Source organism: Bombyx mori, chromosome 1, assembly GCF_030269925.1.
Source record: "Bombyx mori chromosome 1, ASM3026992v2".
Taxonomy (NCBI): domain Eukaryota; kingdom Metazoa; phylum Arthropoda; class Insecta; order Lepidoptera; family Bombycidae; genus Bombyx; species Bombyx mori.
In genome coordinates, this window is record NC_085107.1 from 5511621 (window position 1) to 5533626 (window position 22006).

The window sequence follows — 22006 nt, forward strand, 5'->3', positions numbered from 1 at the left end:
AGACGATAACATAACAACAAAGGTCCTTTTGTCGTAATACTCACTAAGCGCTTTTTTTTATATTTAAAAATAACTGTTTATACTATTATTTTCTTAAAATCGCTTTAGTTATCTGAAAAAAGCTTTCCTCAGTATTTTTTAATACAAATTTATTAAATGCCTAGTTTCTTTTACGGATACAAATCACTCATTATCATCGGGTTCCAAATTAGGATTCTCTGCAATATGGGAACCGTACATTGACACACATACACCAATTAAATATATAGATATTAAAAGCCCAGACACAGAGCAAACAAATCCGTTCGTCACACAGTATATTCAAAAGTTCTGGCATAAAGAACCGCTGTGTTAGCCGCGTAGACCAGATATTTGTTGTAACAATAAATTATTGTTTTATTGCCTTCGAGAACGAAACGCATTTTACAGCTTAAACATTGAAAGAATGTCTTTACGAAATGTATGATAATTTATTTTGTTTCTATTTTTTAACTCGAGCTTCAAGATAGAAGCTTTCGTTTGTTTCGGAACGTGTGATTGATTAACTATGACAAATATTTGTTAAGCACGACGAAAATGGTTCTCTCGATAACTCACTGTTATGATTGAACTTCTAAATTTATTTGATTTTTATGTTGCACGTTCCTTTTTTTATGATTTTAGGATTACTGGTGGCCCGGAGGCCTTTCCAGTTTCACCAGGACAGGTGGGCAAGCAAAGGCTCAGCCAGGAGGGGTGTGATTTGCTAACAGCCACCGAGCGCCTCCGAAGGAGACCTAACAACTCAAGAGCAGCTGCTTCGCGAATGAATCTACTGCCGGATCGGAATTGCGACCCGCTGAGAAGATCCGGCGAGAAACTCAGCGAGCTGATTCATGGGTTAGGTTGCACGGCGAACTCTTTGTCGAGTTCGACGAGTACGGTTACCGGGGTCCCTAAGCCTGCTCCTAGTGTTAGAGCTGAAGACATCTAATGCAAAGGTTATTGGAACTGATGGATCCGTAAGGACGTGTCTAGGGCATCGACGGTGACTGGCTCTGCACGTTCCTGTAGTATTAGGCATAATATTAAACGATGTCGACGCTTGAAAGGCAAACGTGACTAAGCGACAATGCGTGAACTTTACAGTAGACTAATTTAAAGTTGATATTAATTTAAAATATACCTGAGAAATACATGAAAAAAAATCTATTTTAACGAATCTAGCTGTAGGATTGAAATGATTTTAATAGACCTAGAAATATAAATTTTTGGGCGCATCGAATATGGTTATTGCCTATCATTTATGTACAAAGCAGTTATTGTCGCTTAGTCACGTTTGCCTTTCAAGCGTCGATGTGCAATATCGGCGTATTGCATACTATTAAAAGTCAGCCGATTAATGTGTTTCGTGGTCTCGTAGGAACATTTCTGTTGGCCGGCTTACTTTAGTTTAGCAGTTGTAAAAACAATGTTAGTTTCAGTTCAATCAATAGATAAATAATTGTGTCTTTAACTTTACGAAATCTTAGCCCGTGAATAATAAAATTAAATGAAATATTGAACTTTCGTTAATTAAAAAATATCTATCCACCAATATCGTGCCAACACGAAAATACATTTTGAGAACGTTAACGTGGTTATAAAACATGCGTGTGACACACAGTCGTTGGAGTACCGGTGCATTAATAATTTCAGAATCAGCGGGTGATTCACGCGAGTAGGATGCGAGGGACATGAAGAAAAGGGGAGGGGCGGGGACGCGGAAAACACTCGGCCCACTTCGCTCAGGTACGAATATAACCGAATAATTTCCCCACCTGCGACCGAGCGCTCTGGAAAACGGGACAAGTACACTCGTGCGCACAATCGTTTCAAGATGTTTTAAATTATCCAAAAAAACATTTTCTATTATAATTAATAAGAACATTATCGTGTCCAGATTATTTTTTTCAAATCTATTTCTGAACTGGCTTTAGTTTCAAATACGCAATAAAAAATTATAAGAACCAATAAACACTAAATACTAAATCGTAGCTTTCTTATTTATTGGCAGAATTGGATAGATTAGTTTATGTTCTACCACTGTTAACTTTATACCGAAGCTTACAGATTTAGCAACTGGTGCGGCAGATACCAACGTTAGCTTGAAATCTTAGTTTATCAGACTAACCTATCCTAAAATCACGCATGATCATTTTACGATCGAAATGGGTAGAACGCGGCATGCGCGCTCATAAAATATCCTACCAATGGTTTGGAACAGAGGAATGTTTATTTAGGCACTATATTAAACTCATTATACTATGATAGCGTGTTGGGAATTTTACTGTATATCTAAAAGATTTTATTCTATTATTCGTATTACTTAAATTTATAAAAATGTAGGTATTAAGAAAATTCATCAAATGAAATCAAGGCAAGACGCTGTCTAACGTTGAAAGCTCTCCGGAAACCCCGTTTGAAAAAAAAATCATAAAATTATTTATAATAATAGTAATTGTAACAGATAGTACACAGTCAGTTAAAATATTCCATGATTAATAACGTTGTTCAATAGGACGTATTCGAAAATATCTTGACATTTTACTTAGTGCTTGACACAACCAGGATATTTCAACTGATTTATTACTAAAATATATTAGCATAAAAATACCGTTTGTTTGTTTTTTTAAGTATTAAAATCATATTTACACCTTACCGCTGATAAACAATTCATTTATTTTTGTTTCGAGTATATCGAGAAAAAAATTTTTTTCCTCAATGAACCAGTTTTTTCAGTTGTCTACCACCATTGGTAACACGACCTTTTAGCCACCCATAGATATTCTAATAATACTTAATATTTTTTTTGTAAAAAATTTTGGAAACTGTAATTTGCTATGTGTACATAGGTATATGTATAAGATAAACAGTGTACTTTTTAAAAAGTCCTACTAGTTTTTTTTGTATTGCACAAGATAGGTAAACAATCTCACTCAGTCCACGTATCTTTCAGTAGTTCCCGGAGCTCATGGATGTCACAACTTTAATGCTCTTATAGGCTTTGAGACGTGAGGTCGCTGTCTCGATTTTGTCATTTATAGGTAATATTACAGTTCAGCCTGAGCGCAGGCAGGATGCTGCACTTGGGTTATAAATTTGAGGGTTAAATTTTGTCACAAGGTAATATTTTTGAAAATAAAAAAACAAATGTACTCGCATTTTTCGGATGAAGTGTACAGCATCCAGATTTTGAATTGCACATGCTTTTATAATTAACATATCTTGTTTTTATTGGCTCTGGACGAGCTGGGTTAAAGTGGCACTGGCACATCAACGGGTTCTCGACTTAAAACATGTGAGAACGATTTCCAGAAAATCTTTCAAGACGTTTACGAGTTCCAATTCGAAACATGCCACCGACGCGAAAAGGACATTCAGAAACATCCAATAATTTTAGCGGATAGCGTATGAAAATCATCATCATCAGCCTTTATCTGTCCACTGCTGGACATAGGTCTTCCCCAATGCCTTCCACAAAATGCGGTCCTGCGCCTTCCGCATCCAACGACTATTCGCCGTGCGCACTAAGTCGTCCGTCCACGGTAGATAGAAAAACAATACTCATTGCGTGTCTGTTTTTGTATTTGCCGAAGAAAAACAATATTCCGGCCAGAATGATAGCAAGTGGTGCCGCTACTTATAAACACTGGCAATGTCAGGGGGCACAATTTGATTTTGACGTTCCAGAGATAATGAAAATACTAGTCTACGATGTAAACTGGAATACTTTCTTTATTTTTATCGAAACAAGAAAATCCAACTAAAGTTAGAGTGCTTCTTCGAACAAGGTATAAAAAAGTGATGGCGGGCAGCCGCTTGTCTAAGTTCCTGTCATTACCAACGTTTCTGATTAATGCTAAAGATTCACATTCGGTTAGACCGTAAATTCGTGTCTACGTATGAAGAATTTAAACGAATAAAAACACAATTATCTTTAGTTCTTATTAGACCAGATTTATATCTTGGTTTCGAAGGCAGCCTAGTCAACTGCCCTCCTAATAGTTACCATCGCCCTTGGACACTGGCAATGTCAGGGGTACAGTCAAGTCGAAGCTGATTGAAGCAGGACATCTCAAACTCATGTTGCATCATCTCGCACAAATACTTTTGGTTATTTATCAGAAGACACATGTGCAATCCAGTGCCCAGTCGCCACAACTTCTACACAGACATCTTTACACAAAACTGTATTCCTCCCTACTATGTAGTCCCCTACTCTTCCTTTAAATACAGGACGTGCTGCAAGCCTTCAAGGAGCAGTATCATCTTTCTGCCCATTTCTAACTCAGAGCTTTTAGACGTCCCTGTTTGAGAGGCGGGATAGTAGTTGTTACTGTAGTCTGTAGTCTCAACAGGCATTACCATTTAATGTCAAGTATGAGCTGACCTATCCATCAAATGACAATTATTGAACCTTTGAAACATAGGTATACTAATGGGTTTTTAGTTTTAGTTTTTCTTCAGTTTTAGTTTTAATTATTCTTCATTTGAGTTTTGTACTAAAATAGGAGGGACAAAACCAATTTTAATATTAATGCTGAACAATGGGTAATTAAGGATTCGCAATTGAGAACGGAAACCGCTCAGCGTAGAGGTCTACGAAGTGCTACGGACACATCACTTGTACTTAGCAACTTGAAAGTGCCTACTCGAGTCATACGGAACCAACAAAGTCTACGTGTCTATGTGTTAATCATGTAACTCAGTAAAAACGTACGGCCCTGTCAGTCTATTCAATTACACTGGACATGTCTGGCTCCAGCGATCATGAACTAGATGTAACAGACATAATTCAATATTCAAGCAAACAATATTTTGAGATATTCAAAAACATGTTCTGGTCGGATGATATAACGATAAAATTAGATTAATTCATGTTTGTAAACATAAAGAAGTCAACTCGGGAGGATTAGTTCAAAGAGTTAGTAGAAGTTCATTGTTAAGTTCAGTCGGTTGGCGGCACCGACATCGGGTGCGCTGTGCCAGGGACCGACAGGAATCCACCAGGAAGTAACTGGACCAGGGCGCTATACTGGGTTCTGCCTTGGCGCCATTCGTTAGACCCTACACTACTAAGGGTTTCGCCAAATTTTTGGTCAAAACAAATAAAAGAGCGGCGCGGTGTTAAGACGGGCGTGTCTATAAAAGGTTGAGAGGGGGGTGCGCGGGGGTGGTAACACGATCCGCGAGCTCCAGGCAAGCGGCCGCCCTGGAGAGGGGAGCGCGAGGGGGCATCAGCGCGCGCGCCGCCCGCTCCCGCTCTCACTAGTCGAACGGTGCCCGACCGGTAACGTAGCGCCGACTGCCGACCGAGACACGAACACCGAACATGTCTGCCATGGCGAAGACTTCCAAGTACACCTACCGCAGCAGCGGCGGGGGCACCACCGACGTTAACATCGAGTACTCCGCCGACCTGAGTGCTCTCTCCAGGCTGGAGGTACCGGCCCTAAAACCGTTCAGTGCAGTGCTTGTGAAGTGTTTACGGACCCATCATAGAGTTATGTTGTATTTTTCAGGACAAGATTCGTCTCATCCAAGATGATCTGGAATCCGAAAGAGAGCTGCGTCAGAGGGTAAGCCGAGCGTGCGAAACGTGATATGTGCGTCGCAGCGACCAAACAGGGCGCGCACGCACCCGCCCCGCCCACATCGGTTACTCGCACACCACTATTAATACCGCCCGCCCTCCAACTTTTTGCACCCTTGTGCACTTTTACTTCCTTCATTTTAAATATACTCATTATTGTCATTAATTGTCCTTCATAGGATTTGCTATTAAAATTTCACATTAGATTTTTTAATCTTAATCATAATCAGATAACTTAATTATGCTCACCTAAAACTATACAGGTAAATAAATAGACCTTATAATTAAAAGTAACATTCATGTCCACCCGCTTACTCGTCATACGTTGTGTAACATCTCAAAGAGATATTACATGAACTGTAAAAGTAGCTATCCCTTAAGCGCTTTGAGTAATTGAACAAACTAACATCGGTGTTGATGCATCATAAAGTTCAATATCATCGATAAAATAATCCGCTATAATGGAGTGGGGTTCAACGAAAGCGTTCGATAGAGATTAGCATGTTCTATTTTAGTACCTATGCTGCATGCGACCAGGTAGTGTGAGCCGTGCGCCGTCGGACGGGTCGATTCGTCGACTCGTGGATCGCGCGCTACACCACTGCGATATATTTAGACATCTAGCGAAAGCATTCTCTCAAATCTCAACTTCTCGCTCTCAGGTCTCACTTTTGAAACTGGGCCAAATGATGCTCGTTCCCGTTGAGAATGCCACAATATTGAAATATATAATAATAGCCCGCGGTATGAGTGGCGAAAATATCCGAGTTAGTCAGAGCCGCCGTGAGACATGAAACGATTCTTATTTTAGACTTGTACAATGCTAAAATACGCGAAGGACGTTTTAATTCGTAATCGTTTGCATGCATCGTGAAGCAATAATGACGTTTTAGGGTCGAAATAACAATTAATTTACAACAATTATATTAAGGGATTGAACAACTTCACAAAACGGGTGCATGCAGGTGAAAATACAACTAAACACATTTATTGAAGATATTAACGGTCTTGATCTGTTGTAGATTGTTACAGAATCGAATTATTAATTGACAATTCCAGATTGAAAGAGAGAAGGCAGATTTGAGCGTGCAAGTGATTCAACTGTCTGAGAGGCTTGAGGAAGCTGAAGGCGGAGCCGAGAGCCAGGTACTCTTTTCCTATTCGATAAATTCTAGAATTTATTGTCATACACAATGATTAAACGAATGATCTAACGAAAAATATTTCTGAAACTTTAATTTCTATGCATGCTTAGTTTTATCCAAGGTTAAAACCAGAACAGAATTTAGATGTTCATTAAAACAAACTTCAAATTTTAACTTTTAATTTTTTTTTGTATTAATAAATACAACGTTTATTTTTTTATTATACTATATTATTTCTATTCTTTCTTGTGGAAAACAAACGTTTTTTAAACTTAAACGTTTTTTTTTTAAATATTATCTACTCTATTGTTTTCTGTTTTGCAAAATAAAAAGTAAGTGTTCACATTCCTTTTGACTTTGGGACTACTTTATAATTGTAATACGCGGCTTTCAGTTCGAGATCAACAGAAAGCGTGACACCGAACTCCTCAAGCTACGCAAACTACTGGAAGATGTCCATTTGGAGTCAGAAGAGACCGCCCATCTGCTCAAGAAGAAGAACCAAGAGATCGTAATCGACTTCCAGGAACAAATCGACCAGCTTACCAAAACTAAAGCCAGGTGAGCAGACACCCCAGTAATCGTGAACGTAATTCTTGCTATCTTCACTAACAGAATTCTGTGTCATTCATTCTTTAGACCTAAGATCTGCCATGCGAACGTTGCGAATAGCTTTGCGTCTCTAAAACTCCTATGTATCAATAATTAGTGATGTAATTAGTGGATTTTCTTCATCACACTTTTTTCGGATGTTTTAATTACGTGTGATGTAACGGCGCCAAATTTTCCTTGTCCTCAGGGCTGAGAAGGAGAAGTCCAAGTTCCAAGCTGAAGTTTACGAGCTGTTGGCCCAAGTCGAGAACGTGACCAAGGAGAAGATCACCATCTCCAAGACATGCGAGAGGCTCGAGATCACCATCAGCGAACTCCACATCAAAATCGAGGAACTGAACCGCACCATTGTGGACATCACTTCCCACAAGCAGCGTCTGTCCCAAGAGAACATCGAGCTCGTTAAGGAAGTTCAGGACCTCAAGGTGAATTCACTAAATCATTTATTTGCTTGTTACATAATCTCTCAAACGAAGCCAAACATTCTTATCGTGTTCTTATACATATTAAAGGATCTTGCTTAAAATTTCAGGTCAACATTGAGAACGTAGTTTACCTGAAGAGTCAGATCGCCAGTCAACTCGAAGACTCACGCCGCAGGCTTGAGGATGAGGAGAGAAGGCGCTCTCTGCTTGAGGCCAGCCTGCACCAGGTAACCTTGAAAACTACACAAATATGTTTATCTTAAATTTAGTCACATAAGCCAATAATGTTTTATTCTTCTTATGTTTGTTACTTGTAGGTTGAGATCGATTTGGAATCCGTTCGCGTCCAACTGGAAGAGGAGTCCGAAGCTCGTCTGGACCTCGAACGTCAGCTGGTCAAGGCTAACGGTGAGATCGGACACTGGCGCTCCAAGTTTGAGGCAGAGGCTGCTGCCAGGGCTGAGGAAATCGAGGAAATCCGTCGCAAGTACTCCATCCGCATCCAGGAACAGGAGGAGCAAATCGAGACCCTCATCGCGAAAATCAACAACGTTGAAAAACAGAAGTCTCGTCTGCAGAGCGAGGTAACAAGCTTATCCACTAAATTAACGTAATGTTTTTTGAAAATATTGTGCATAATTTTTAAACTTATTAAGTAACAAGCCGTAGGTACTCGCCCGCTTCGCTGGGAATTTAAAGTTAACATTATTATTTATTGTCATTATTATTAGGGAGTCCAACACTCATATAAATATTAGCATATCCATTAAGTACATGTATTTTCTACATGTATACCAAGTTTCAAGTCAATCGGATGCATGGTTCAGTAGTTACAACGGAACATCCGTTAAAACCACTGTAGATTTATATTTTAGTACTAGCTAACCCGGCAGACTTCGTAGTGCCTCAATCGATAAATAAAATACCTAAACTTTTATATAAAATAAACTTAAAACAAACAAAAGGAATCCGTCCGATGAGGGACACTTAAAAGGAAAAACAAAATTGTTATTTTTATTTAATTCCAAGCATTTTCATATTTATTTACCTTTTAAACCTTCTCTGGACTTCCACAAATAATTCAAGACCAAAATTAGCCAAATCGGTCCAGCCGTTCTCGAGTTTTAGCGAGACTAACGAACAGCAATTCATTTTTATATATATAGATAGAAGATGGATTTGTCATTTTCAAACGTCTATCGTTTTTATGTAGATAATTTGAAATGCTAAAACAAAACAGGTCGAAGTCCTCATCATCGACTTGGAGAAGGCAAACGGTACTGCTCGGGAGCTTCAGAAGAGGACCGAGCAGCTGGAGCGCGTCAACATCGAGATCAAGTCCCGTCTCGAGGAGACCGTGCAGTTGTACGAGCAAACCCAGCGCGACCTGCGCAACAAACAAACAGAACTCCAGCGCGTCTCCCACGAACTCGACAAGACCCGCGAACAGAAAGACGCCCTCGCCCGCGAAAACAAGAAAATGGGTGGTAAGTTGACGTTCCGATTCAGATACACACATCAAACCCATCTTCATTTGTTTTCATTATTCCTGTGCAGTCGAAATTTTGACATTTCATAAAGTAGCATAATGAAATCGTTTCGACTACTGCTAAAATTATTTAGCAAATATTATATATATATAAAATTATTTACCCGGCTTTCGAGATAGCTATAATTAGCTAACTCGAAAGCCGGGTAATCACGATACATCACTATGGCACTACCATTGACAGAATGTTGCAACATTCCTTAGACGTATAAGACCTGCTATGCGAACGTTATGCGAAGAGCTGTGCGTTACTACAACTACTGTGTTTAATCATTTAAATTTTTTAATCATTATTTTTAGGATTGTTTTTAATCATTTTCTGAGAAAGGAGGTTCATTTCAGTACAAGTGATAGTTTTCTTTTTGCCTATACAGGCAGGTGGACAACTTATTGTCATTGTTTCAATTAACGCTGCACTGAAATTTAACTTTGAAGTTTTGTTTTAATTCTACTCAATTCACACGTTTTGTGATATTATGTAATTTGTAATTTGTGTAAAATGACTCAGCACAGTAAGTTTGTACATCTATCATGAATTTACCGTTTGAAAAATACCCATTTGTGATACTCATGTACATATGTACATACGCTAAAGTCGACCAATATTAATTTCCTGAGTAAAAGTGTATTATAACAACATTCTTTTGGTATGATAATTTGTGTTGTATATATAAATTAAACCTTATTACATACTGTAATACGGAGTGAATCAATTCTTTATTTTTTGCGTCATTTTGACATCTGATATTTTTGTCCAGCGGTTTGGTCCTTATCTCCAAGGTTATTTTCGTCCGAATCATCGTTGACAATCAGTTCTCCAGGACTCGCGGGCTATTGGACTAGCACGAAAGAACTTTTGTGTTAAATTTATCTCATTCAAAGCGAAGACTTTAGGAATATGAAATATGCGTCACCAGAATCTACAAATGTCTATAATTCTTCCACGGTCCAGGACTCTGCGTTGTACAACAAAATAAACAAGTATACCAAAATTCGAATTATCTACGTTTTGAAGGGGGGGTAAAAATCATGTTCAAAGAGATTCCGTTACAAACATACAATACGTCTGAAGCTAATAAAAGCGTATTAAAAAGCGAGGTTTGTTGCTGAAATGAATTATTGACACATTCATTTGTGACACAGATGACTTGCATGATGCTCGCGCGAACATCACCGAGTTGAACCGCCGTCTCCACGAGCTCGAAATCGAGTTGCGCCGTCTTGAGAACGAGCGAGAGGAACTCACTGCCGCCTACAAGGAGGCCGAAGCTGTACGTATAAACTGTATCTATATATTAATGCGACTAAAAAAGGGTGCGTGTACTTATGTACGCGCGTAAGAAGGTATACCTTATTTTTATTAAATTTATTTCTTCTTTTTTTTATTTAACTTTTAATCAATTTGAAAAAAAATCGATTAAACAACATCCTCAAACACGCATATTGGACATCCCTATTCTTGACATCGTATAAATTCGGTAATTCTCGGTACGGTTCGGAAATTTCACCTGCGGCTATATTCAGTCGGTCGTATTGTAATGAGCGATTTAGTGGGCAACTTCATTCTGTTAATTTTGTGTCATGGTGCGCGCGCATCGTAAAATTTCACTCTCATCAATTTTTCATAACGCGCCTAAAGAAGTATAACTTCAATAATCTTTTACTTAGACCACATCACGTCCAAGGATTTACTGAAAGGAGATTGATTAATAGTAACGAAAACTCAAAATAGTTATCCCGAAAACGATTTATGACAGAGCGTATCTCAAAATCAAACCAAAAAAAATAACATACTCGGAGTAGTTTTTTCAGCGGTCTTATTTTAAGTTATGTGTTCTATTTTTGATTCTCGCGAAGATAATTCTCAATTACTTTTCTTTCGTTCGAAATAGGACTAAAATAAGATGTGTATTTATATTGATAAAGATGGTAATTGCATTAATTAATATTTGTTATATTTGACTTTTTTACGCCACGGTACCCTCTATTGATAACTGATTGGTTAGTTTAATTGCTTAACGAACATTTTATTTTATTTTAATCAAAGCACCGCACCATCCTAGCTACATAATATTTCGCCGTCATGGAACCACGCTTTCTGTTTTGAAGGGTCAATTGTTTAAACAATACAATTTACACTTGGTTCTCCATAACCACCAATGGGCCAAAAACTTGTCTACTTATCTCTAGAAGTTCTATTCCGAGTATTCCCAGACGAGCTTTGAATTTTTCGAGATTCGATCAGTTGATGACAATGAGGTAATTGAATATAACAGATATTTAAAAGCAAATCAATGAATTTGACGGCAATAATTAGGCGGTTGCTGATGGTGTATTTAACTAAACTTTTGGCAGACGTTCAGATGGCAAACAGTACCGTACTTGTGACGTCTCTATAATATAAATAGAAAAGGGGACGGACGCTACTGCATATCTTATTCTATGTTTGCGTAACAATGTACCTAAATATATTATGACATTTGTCGTTCTGAGTGCTTGACTAATAAATACTAGTTTAAAAAAACTAACAAAATACGCTTTTATATAAAATCCAACTAATAAATAGAAAATAATTAGCAGTAGGCAGCGGCTTGGCTCTGCTCCTGGCATTGCTGAAGTCCATAGGCGACGGTAACCACTTACCATCAGGTGGGCCGTACGCTCGGCTGCCTACACAGGCAATAAAAAAATATTTTTTTTAAGAAATTTGAATTAAAAATGTCGTAAGAAAACATGATTTTATTGTAAAAAAAGCGTGGGGTGCTTCTCAGGATATTATCAAAATAACCCTTCTACTCATATCTGTTCATAACATATTTACTACTGATACCATGCGCCCCACGATTTTTTAACAATAAAATCATTTTTTCTTACACTATTTTTAATTCAAATTTATTATAATTTAGTTTCTATACTTTAGTTGGATTTTATATAAAAGCGTATTTTGTTAGCATTTTTTAAACTATTATTTATTTTTCATTTTATAGTAGAATTTCAATTATTTCAATTTTTATTTTTATTTTTTTTAGTATTGAATTGTCATAGGTCCTTAATAAGTATATCAAATTTCGAATTAATCCGACGTTTTGAAGGGACTCAAAATCATGTTCAAAGATTCCGTTACAAACATACATAAATACGTCTGAAGCTACTAAAAGCGTATTAAAATGTCATTCGCTACGAGCAGATAGAATGTATTCGCAAATGGCATTATCATATTTGTTAATTACATATTTATCAATGTCGAAAATAATTAATTGTCCAATTCACGAGTTTCTTATCGACTGAAGAAAAGAAAAAACATTTCAATGGTAATTGAGCTTAAGCTTAGGATTATGTCCTGTTTTATTGACGCCGGAAAAAAGACCTATAAGACAAACAAAGGTGGATTCTGACTATGAGAGCTAAACATTTTTAATAATGACCGACCAAAATTCGAACTATTTGAATCCATCGATCATTTGTCAGGCTCGCGAACCACCACACCAACGAAGCAATCGAGCGATATGTAATCTTATAACACATTCGTCATGACTTAAGGAGTATTCAATGAATTGTATACATCACTAAGCTATATCGAGAGGTAAAGGCCTAAGAGAACCTTTCAGTTTTACAGAAGAAACCTATGAAATTGAATATAAAATAATTAAATATGATATGATATTCTACATTAAAATTATCTAACTTACTTGTAATTATCCTATAATAATACTAATTAAATAAATATGAATACAGGTATATTTTAATTTTTAATGTAAATTCTAAGTCAAAGAAGCCATTTGGCAAATTCATTTAGAAAAAAAAACGGGTCATGTCTGGATATAGTTGTTAAAGTAAAATCGTTAAATGAAATCGCGCTATACATAGGTATTAGATAGACTATTCAAATAAAATTAATTATAAGTGAAAATTATTTATAAGTACAATAACGTCTGCGATTTTACAGCTATCACGGAAAACTACTGGAAAAAATCGGTTGTAAAAGTGGTTATCCTCCTTAGACTCACCAGGTCGTGTCTAAAGAAAAATGATCACGATAACTTCGTTTAATGTTATATAAGATTTATTGGTGTTTAAAATATTAGGCGAGTTTACATTACCACTCGATCAACGTTGTTATTAGTTCTCTGAGTCCCGCTATTAGTGTAAGTCCACGCATACTAAGTCGCGGGCACTCCCAGTGTGGTCTATCCTAACGATACCTTTGCACCTGTTGTTAGTATCCGATTTTAAAATCATTCTTATTCAAACATTATATCTAATCTAACATCGAATATAATAAAGGAAATATTTCTTGTTTTGTTTAATTATAATGAACCATTACTTTGGAACAACAGGGCCGCAAGGCTGAGGAACAGCGCTCACAGAGATTGACGGCTGAGTTCGGCCAGTTCCGTCATGAGGCTGAGCGTCGTCTGCAAGAGAAGGAAGAAGAAATCGAAGCCATCCGGTAATTTAACATTATGCACTAACCTTTAGCTCTTCAAATTTGTCCGTGTGTCATCTAGGCTTCGAATATGGATACCTACTCTGTATCCGTTTGTTTTTCAGTCCTAAATATAGACTTTTCATTCGAATTCGATTGCGGCGTGAAATAATACAAAAGTTCCTAAAAATTGTTTCAAAAATATTACATTATTAATTCAATTTTAACTTGACGAGCACTGCCGCAAAACAATATTGAGAAGAAATCAATTCTAACAAAATGTTTACGTTTACGATTCTCGAAGCAGACTAAACAAAGGCTGAGTGTGTACTCCGGCGACCGCCAACTCGGAACTACCAGCCCGATTTATCTTTCACCACCAAAGCCCCACTCCTTCCTACCGTTGACTGACGGCTGTCATTCGAACATTTGACCCGTGAGCACCGAAAATCCTCAACCGTGACACAATTGCATCATGGATCTCAGCCAAACACGGGTTTATGCAATGCCATTTTGTGTAATCTTGAAGAATAACCACTTCACAAATCCAGCCCAGCTCGGCAAATTATTCTGAACCCTGACTCACAGGTGCAATGTATAAAAATAAATATCATCTATTTCCGATACATCACAATTGAGATTGGAACGATAACATAAATTACTTTTGAATTGCAGATTATTGGCACGATCTTACTTTATTTATAACTATTCACTTGATTGGTGAATATTACCGTCGACACCATATGCTTTTTGGCACAATAATACTTGCGAAAGTGTACAAAAGTCCGTGCTTGTTTCTCGCGCCCCCAATTTAGCGACCTCGGTCGCTGTCGAAGCATGTCGGGATGACCGATTAAGCGTTCAATTTTGCTCTTCGCTGTGTATAAATCTTTCATCGCCGCAATGCCGCCCGTCCACGTGCCCAACTACAATAAATGGAACAGACCCCCCACCGCTGTCTACGAAGATAATTATGGCTACGGTATAAATTTCTATCAACCAATGATTGACTACATCTCAGCCAAAGAGCACGGAGTCGCCGCTAAACCACCACACTTGCCGTGGAATAACGAGAGGGCTTTAGATAAATACAGATTTAATAAGCCGATCCGTGCGTATTCGGAAGAGGATCTCACTCGGATCTCGCATGATATTGCTGAGCAGGCCAAACGAGATCTGAATACGTTTACCGTGGGCAAACGCTCGCCCTTTTCAGTGATAGCCACAGCCGCGGCCGCGAATGTCACAAAACACGTAGGCGTTGAAAGCGTTACAGTAAAAGCAAAGAAGAAAAAAATGGAAAGAGAAAAGTATAAAGCTGAACGTCAGAAAAAGAGAATGCAAGAAATAGAAAAAGAACTTGACCTTTACGAAAAAGAAGTCAACTTGGGTTCAGAGCTGAGACAAAAAGCAGCAATGTATAGAGGAAAATCAGCAAAAGCTATCGCGCAAACTCTATTAGAAGAAAGTAGAAGGAATGTTCAAAATGAAAGAATGTACAAGCCTGACTTCCAGGCTTCAAGGACTTTGGTTAATCGAGATTACACGAATTTGTCCAAAAATGTATTAGCAAAAGCTTTAATGGAATCTAAGGCGATGAACTCGTGCGACAGTCGGGTCACAGAATCCATAACAGAAACGGTGAGAGTACGTGAAACTTCACCTACAACTTGCGTAGTAAGAATAAATACTGAGCTCCCGGCAATCGATAACTCGTACCTGAATCAATTAAACGAATTAAAAGAAACCGTGAAGCAGTTTGATGATCTGAGTGTGTACATTCTAAATGATAGCAGGTGGGACTTAAATAAGTTGGGTGTTCATGTATTATGTAATACTAATTTCTAACAAGTTACAGTTGTGTATTGGTGAGAGATCACTTCGATAAAGCGGCACGACATGAGAACCCTCTCATCGTGGCCGCCGGTAACTACATTCGCGATCCTGCGGAAAGAATGGAAAGCAGTCGCCCCAAACACGTCATTTCGGATCCTCCCGATCCACTAACGATTCTTTTAGGTACCTCAAGCACCGGTCATCGTTCTTGTCGAACCCGTCGCTTGCGACGAAGGGCTCGACGAGTAAATTAACCCTCAGACACAGCCCACTGAGTTTCTCGCCGGATCTTCTCAGTGGGTCGCGTTTCCGATCCGGTGGTAGATTCTGCGAAGCATGGCTCTTGCTAGGGTTCGTGTTAGCAACGTCATTAGGTTTGAGCCCCGAGAGCTCACCTACTAGTTAAGGTTCCGCTGATATAGCTTCTCAAGGGTATCAGCTTAGGTAAGAAAAAATAAAAAAGGTGTGAGTATATAAATTGATGTTTTCGTTTAAAGCAAGCAGACAAGCATCGAAATCGAACAGCTGAACGCTCGCGTCGTGGAAGCCGAGACTAAATTGAAGTCTGAAGTCACACGCATCAAGAAGAAGTTGCAAATCCAGATTACTGAACTGGAACTCTCTCTTGATGTGGCCAACAAGACCAACATTGACCTCCAGAAGACCATCAAGAAGCAGTCTCTGCAGGTATAATAGTTTTTACATAATAAAGTTCCTAAAATTTCGTTACTTTCCTGATTTTGACCTAATCGGCTTAGGATTTTTCGTGTTTTCCGCTCGAAAATCTATACAAAACAGGAAACAAAAGACTTTACAAACACATGATATGTTTTGATTGATATTAAATATCCAAATTAATTATTACAGCTTACTGAGATCCAGACCCACTACGATGAGGTCCAGAGGCAGTTGCAGGTGACTCTCGACCAGTACGGAGTCGCCCAGCGCAGGATACAGTCACTCACCGGAGAGGTTGAGGAGATTCGTGGCAACTACGAGCAGGTAAAATAAAAATATCAACCAAATATTATTGATACCATTCAAACTTATTTTTTATCTACTAGATTCGCTTCAGCACGTATTCATCCCTTTTAATCATATAACAAGTGAATTTTCATAAAATACGACCCTTATGGTCGTATCAGCCATATGGGATACAGCGATTACCAGATTAAATAAATACTTATGGAAATCAAAGTTTAAGGTTTTGATAATGGCTGTGCAAATCTTAAAACCGTTTTGAGTTCTATTTTTTACGATATCCATGCGTATGATGACTCCTTAGGAGTCGTACTCACAAAATAAAATAGTGTACCTAGATCGAGAAAGAGCATTAATAGCTTAAATAGACCAAGGTAACATAGATACAGAATAAAGGAAGAGAATAGAAGTTTTTTTTTTCCTTCCTATGCTGATAGCCTTGAGAGGCTACTTCAGCTTCACCCTAACGTGTAGGTGAGCTCACGGGGCTCAAACCGGAGTGATGCTAACACTGGCCCTAGCAAGAGCAGCGCTTCGATCAGAAACGCAACCTACTGAGAAGATCCGGCGAGAAACTCAGTGGGCTGTGTCTATGGGTTAATTCGCTCGTCGAGCCCTTCGTCGCAAGCGACAGGTTCGACGAGGACGGTAACCGGAGAATAGAAGGCAGAAGGGACACTATATATCTGTTTGTTTTACTAGTAATTGATATTCATGGTTTATTGCTGTGTTACCTACATAGAAAAAAAATTGATGAGAATTGTATCATCAGGCCCTACGCGTTAAGCGCTCAGTCGAGCAGCAATACGAGGAATCTCAGACTCGCGTCAACGAGCTGACTGTTATCAACGTGAACCTGTCAAGCAGCAAGGCTAAGATAGAACAGGAACTGGCTATCGTCGCCGCCGACTACGATGAGATCACCAAGGAACTCCGCATCGCCGATGAGAGATACCAGCGCGTACAGGTACACATCTAGTACATTATTTCATACTTAGTGTAATACTCACTTAATACTTTTACTGGTGGTAGGACCTCTTGTGAGTCCGCGCGGATAGGTACAACCACCCTGCCTATTTCTCCCGTGAAGCAATAATGCGTTTCGATTTGAAGGGTGGGGCAGCCGTTGTAACTATACTGAGACCTCAGAACTCATATCTCAAGGTCAGTGGCTAATTTACGTTGTAGATGTCTATAGGCTCCACTAACCACTTAACACCAGGTAGGCTGTGAGCTCGTCCACCCATCTAAGCAATAAAAAAAAAACTCAGCTTGTGTCGAAAACGCCTCAACCCCGTCAAGTCAATAGCGTCTTGTAAGTTCTACGACTTACCAAGTCGAAACCTTTGAATCAATGAAATCAAGTTTTACTTGGTGCTTACTACTACTCAAACAACAAACAAACATCCAATAAAACTTGAAGGAAAAACATTAGAATTCGTAAACAAATACATATATCTAGGAAAAGAAATATCATTTGAAGACAGAAGCGAAGAAGAAGAGGTACAACGTAGAATAAAATATATGAGTTGGAAAAAATATTGGTCACTCAAAGAGATAATGAAAGGAGACTATCCACTCCACCTGAAGAAAACAGTTATGGATACATGCATCTTACCAACTCTCACATATGGTTGCCAATCGTGGACTTTCAACACCACCATAAAAACAAAAATGGTTAATTGCCAGAAAGCTATGGAAAGAAGCATTCTAAAAATAAAAATAAAAGATAAAGTAAGAAGTGAATTTATACGAAAAAAGACAAAATTAATTGATGTCCTAAACTTCAGTAAAAGATTAAAGTGGCGATGGGCTGGCCACGTAGCACGCTACAGTGACAAACGATGGACAATTGAAGTGACAAAATGGAAAGGGCCTAATGGGAAAAGAAGGAAAGGACGACCTATGAAACGATGGAGTGATGATATCATAGTCACCGCTGGGAAGGAGTGGATGAGGCAGGCTCGGAACAGAGAAAATTGGATTAAGCTGGAGGAGGCCTATACCCAAATAGGGGTTCCTGTCGAGGAAAATTGAACGGCAATGTAATTGGATCTGAATGTGGGAGTTATATATGGTTGAGAATATTTACATGTAATATTTAGGTGATGGGAAATAAAAGGCTTATTATTATTATTATTATTATTACTACTACTAGTGAACCCGCTAGGGTGAGTGCCTATTTTGTGCGTGAAGCAGTAATGCGTTTCAGTTTACGTTGTAGATGTCTATGGGGCTCCAGTTAAAATTTTACAGCAGGTGGGCCATGAGACCTTCCACTCGTCTAAGCATTAAAAAGAAACCTAAAAGCATTCATATTTTAAAGCAAATTAGAAGTTAGTTTTTCGCGAAATGGTATGGTTCGGCAAGGTTGCAGTATGGTTGCCAGATTTTCCATACTCGGTCCAAATGTCCAAAATTATCAAATGTACGAAATACACAACAACAAAAATAAGGAGGTATATTTTAAAAAACATACATTTTTACATTATCACCTTCATGTATGGAATCAGACAATAATAGCAAATTGTAAATGATCTTGCCCTATAATTTCCAGACTGAGCTGAAACACACTGTCGAGCATCTGCATGAGGAACAGGAGAGGATCGTCAAGATCGAGGCCGTCAAGAAGTCTCTTGAAATCGAAGTCAAGGTAAGCTGACGAATACCACTTAGTCGTCGTTTCAAATAACCAAATTAGCCAGCAGAAATAGAAAAGCAAAGGGAGATGAAATTTACACAATTTTTCATGCTTGTGTAGAACATCTCTGTCCGTCTGGAAGAAGTCGAAGCCAACGCTATTGTTGGTGGCAAGCGTATCATCAGCAAGCTCGAGGCTCGCATCAAGGACATGGAGCTGGAGCTGGACGAAGAGAAGAGGAGACACGCTGAAACCATCAAGATCCTCCGCAAGAAGGAGCGTCAACTTAAGGAGGTCATCATTCAGTGCGAGGAGGATCAGAAGAACATCTCTCTCCTCCAAGATTCTTTGGAGAAAACCTCCCAGAAAGTCAGCATCTACAAAAGGCAGTTGGCTGAACAAGTAAGTGAAACGTGAAGTCTTCAGTCGGTTTTATTTCTTTGTTATTTTTACGTTTACTAATGTATGTATTAATGCGCACTACAGGAGGGCATGTCGCAGCAGAGCGTGACCCGTGTCCGACGATTCCAGCGTGAATTGGAAGCCGCCGAAGACCGCGCCGACGTCGCCGAGAGTAACCTCTCCCTCATCCGCGCCAAGCACCGCACTTTCGTCACCACCTCCACTGTCCCCGGCTCCCAGGTCTATCTGGTCCAGGAGTCCCGCGCCCTCAGCAGTGAGCGCTTGTGAACACGCTAACTAACATCGCAACCGCAAAGCAAGCGCCCCACGCACACCCCGCCACAGCATTTCTCTCATCAGTCAATAAGGGGGCGTAATTCCGGTCGGGTATAAGCCTAGTCGTTCGTTAAGTGATTAAATGTATTGATAGATGGCGCTACTATTCTTTCGGGTTCAATAACGCCATCTGTTGTTTTGTGCTCTGAGTAGGGACGGGCGCTCGGCGCGACGGCTCGCCCTAACGTTGCCGTGTCTCCACACTGGCCAAACGCCGACCGCTCGTCCCGCTTACATTTTATAAATTATTATGTAATACTAATTCAACCAAATAAAGGAACCAAAAATATTTAAGCTTTTTTTTTTTCAATATTTTTCTATTGTAAGGCCACCGGAACGATTGACTACGATGTCGCTATGTACCGTACTATAGGTGGGTACCTACAGTAGTCTAAAGTAAATAACTATTTTATATTACTATTTATTAATGGTGCATTGCGTATTGTACGTTTGTAACTGTAACTTTTATTAAATAAAAATAAATGCTATTTATGTTAAACAAACAAAAAAAAGCAATAAAACTTCAAAAAGTACATTGAACTTTTTTTTCGACATTACCAGATTAATCGCCACGATAACCTTTAATTATGTTGCAAACATTTTTCGAACGTTTTAATGTCTCGGATCGGAATTGAAAACGGTGACCATAAATGGATTTTTAAATAAAATGGTTAAATAAATTAATTGAAACGAAAATATTGGATTTAGAGCCTATTTCCAAATTCAATATCATTTTATTTTTTAATAGTCAACTTTAAATCACACAAAATACATCGTACATAACATAGGTGCTTGTAAAATTGTCTTCAAATGAATTACTACTATATTAATATTGTGGCTGTGCTCGCTGTGCTTCCCGTGATACCATATTAAGAAGCAAGATCTGAGAGTATGGCGTTACATACCCGGGTAAATCTTTCACGTTGCGATAGGCTCTGTCTCCATAGATCCCCTTGCCGCAAAAATCGCCATCAATAGCTTATATATTGTAAAAAATTGTTATGGTAGCTCTTAGCTGAAGCAAGCCTTTTATTCATTTCTCACGATCTATACGATTAAATGACTTATGATCATCAAATTATTCTAGGTCTATAAATAATTAAATTCTATATTAAAATAAAAATGTTTATCTTTTCTAATAAATCAATCAATATGTTTCACAACGGTTTTGAATTTTAGAGCTTAATTATAAATAAATACAAAATAGTAATAGACATTTCGCATAAATACCAATTGAATTATTAAATCCACTCACTGATTTTGGAAATTGTGTCGATAGCCTATTTATAATATATGAAATACAAACACAATGCCCACTTTTACGTGAAGGTAAGCTGTGTTGTAGCTGGCACGGATAGGAAACACCGTCCTTTTCAATATATTTTTTTTTTTTATTAAAATAGGAAGTCTATGGGGCCTCCCAAATATTCATGAATTCCATGAATGAATTCCGAATAACAATCGATTCGTATTCAAAATACAGTTTTAGCAACGAGATGATTCGGCAAGAAGCTCTGGACTTACTCCCATCAAAATAAATCTAGGTACATTAACACAAGCTATTAAAAAAATCCATAATTATTGGCAGATATAAACAGACTATGGCCGAAAGGAACGGGTTTTCGTAATCACTAGTCGCTGGCTGTAAATCAGACCAATACACAGGATTGCCACGCGGCAAATGTACACCTTTTTGAATAATTTAAATTTATTTTAGTCAGTGGTTGCGGTACTTTTCTATTTAAAGAGATACGGAAACGATAAATGAAATGAAAGTCTCCCTCACAATGCTAATTACAAAAATAAGGCGAAGAAAAATAGAAATAGGCTAATGTCTTTTCAGAGTTGTTTGTTCCAAAAATCATTTCAGCTTCAAAAACAAGTCATTTTAAAATTAAAATTAAGATATTAATGTTCTGCACGCCATTAGCTATATCTATGCGTGCTGTCATTAACAAAAAAAGCTAATCTTGTGCTGTGAATGACAAATTTGAACAATTTTGGCAAAAAATTTTAAACCTGAATTTACATTAAAATTT

At 38.3% G+C, this 22006-nt stretch overlaps 1 protein-coding gene across 4 annotated transcripts; it reads left to right on the top strand.

Annotated features, from left to right (window-relative positions):
• The first annotated feature begins 1645 nt into the window (after nucleotides 1–1645).
• Nucleotides 1646–20500, top strand: LOC100174848 (paramyosin). Of its 4 annotated transcripts, none has more exons than XM_062668322.1 (17): nucleotides 1646–1770; nucleotides 4974–5464; nucleotides 5544–5600; nucleotides 6674–6760; nucleotides 7154–7320; nucleotides 7559–7796; nucleotides 7904–8023; nucleotides 8114–8380; nucleotides 9037–9283; nucleotides 10489–10616; nucleotides 13683–13795; nucleotides 16105–16294; nucleotides 16475–16609; nucleotides 17361–17555; nucleotides 19146–19241; nucleotides 19350–19631; nucleotides 19716–20500. In XM_062668322.1, the coding sequence occupies exons 2-17, from the start codon at nucleotides 5354–5356 to the stop codon at nucleotides 19917–19919; spliced, it is 2637 nt and encodes an 878-aa protein (XP_062524306.1). In that variant the 5' UTR covers nucleotides 1646–1770; nucleotides 4974–5353; the 3' UTR covers nucleotides 19920–20500.
• Nucleotides 20501–22006: the final 1506 nt, after the last annotated feature.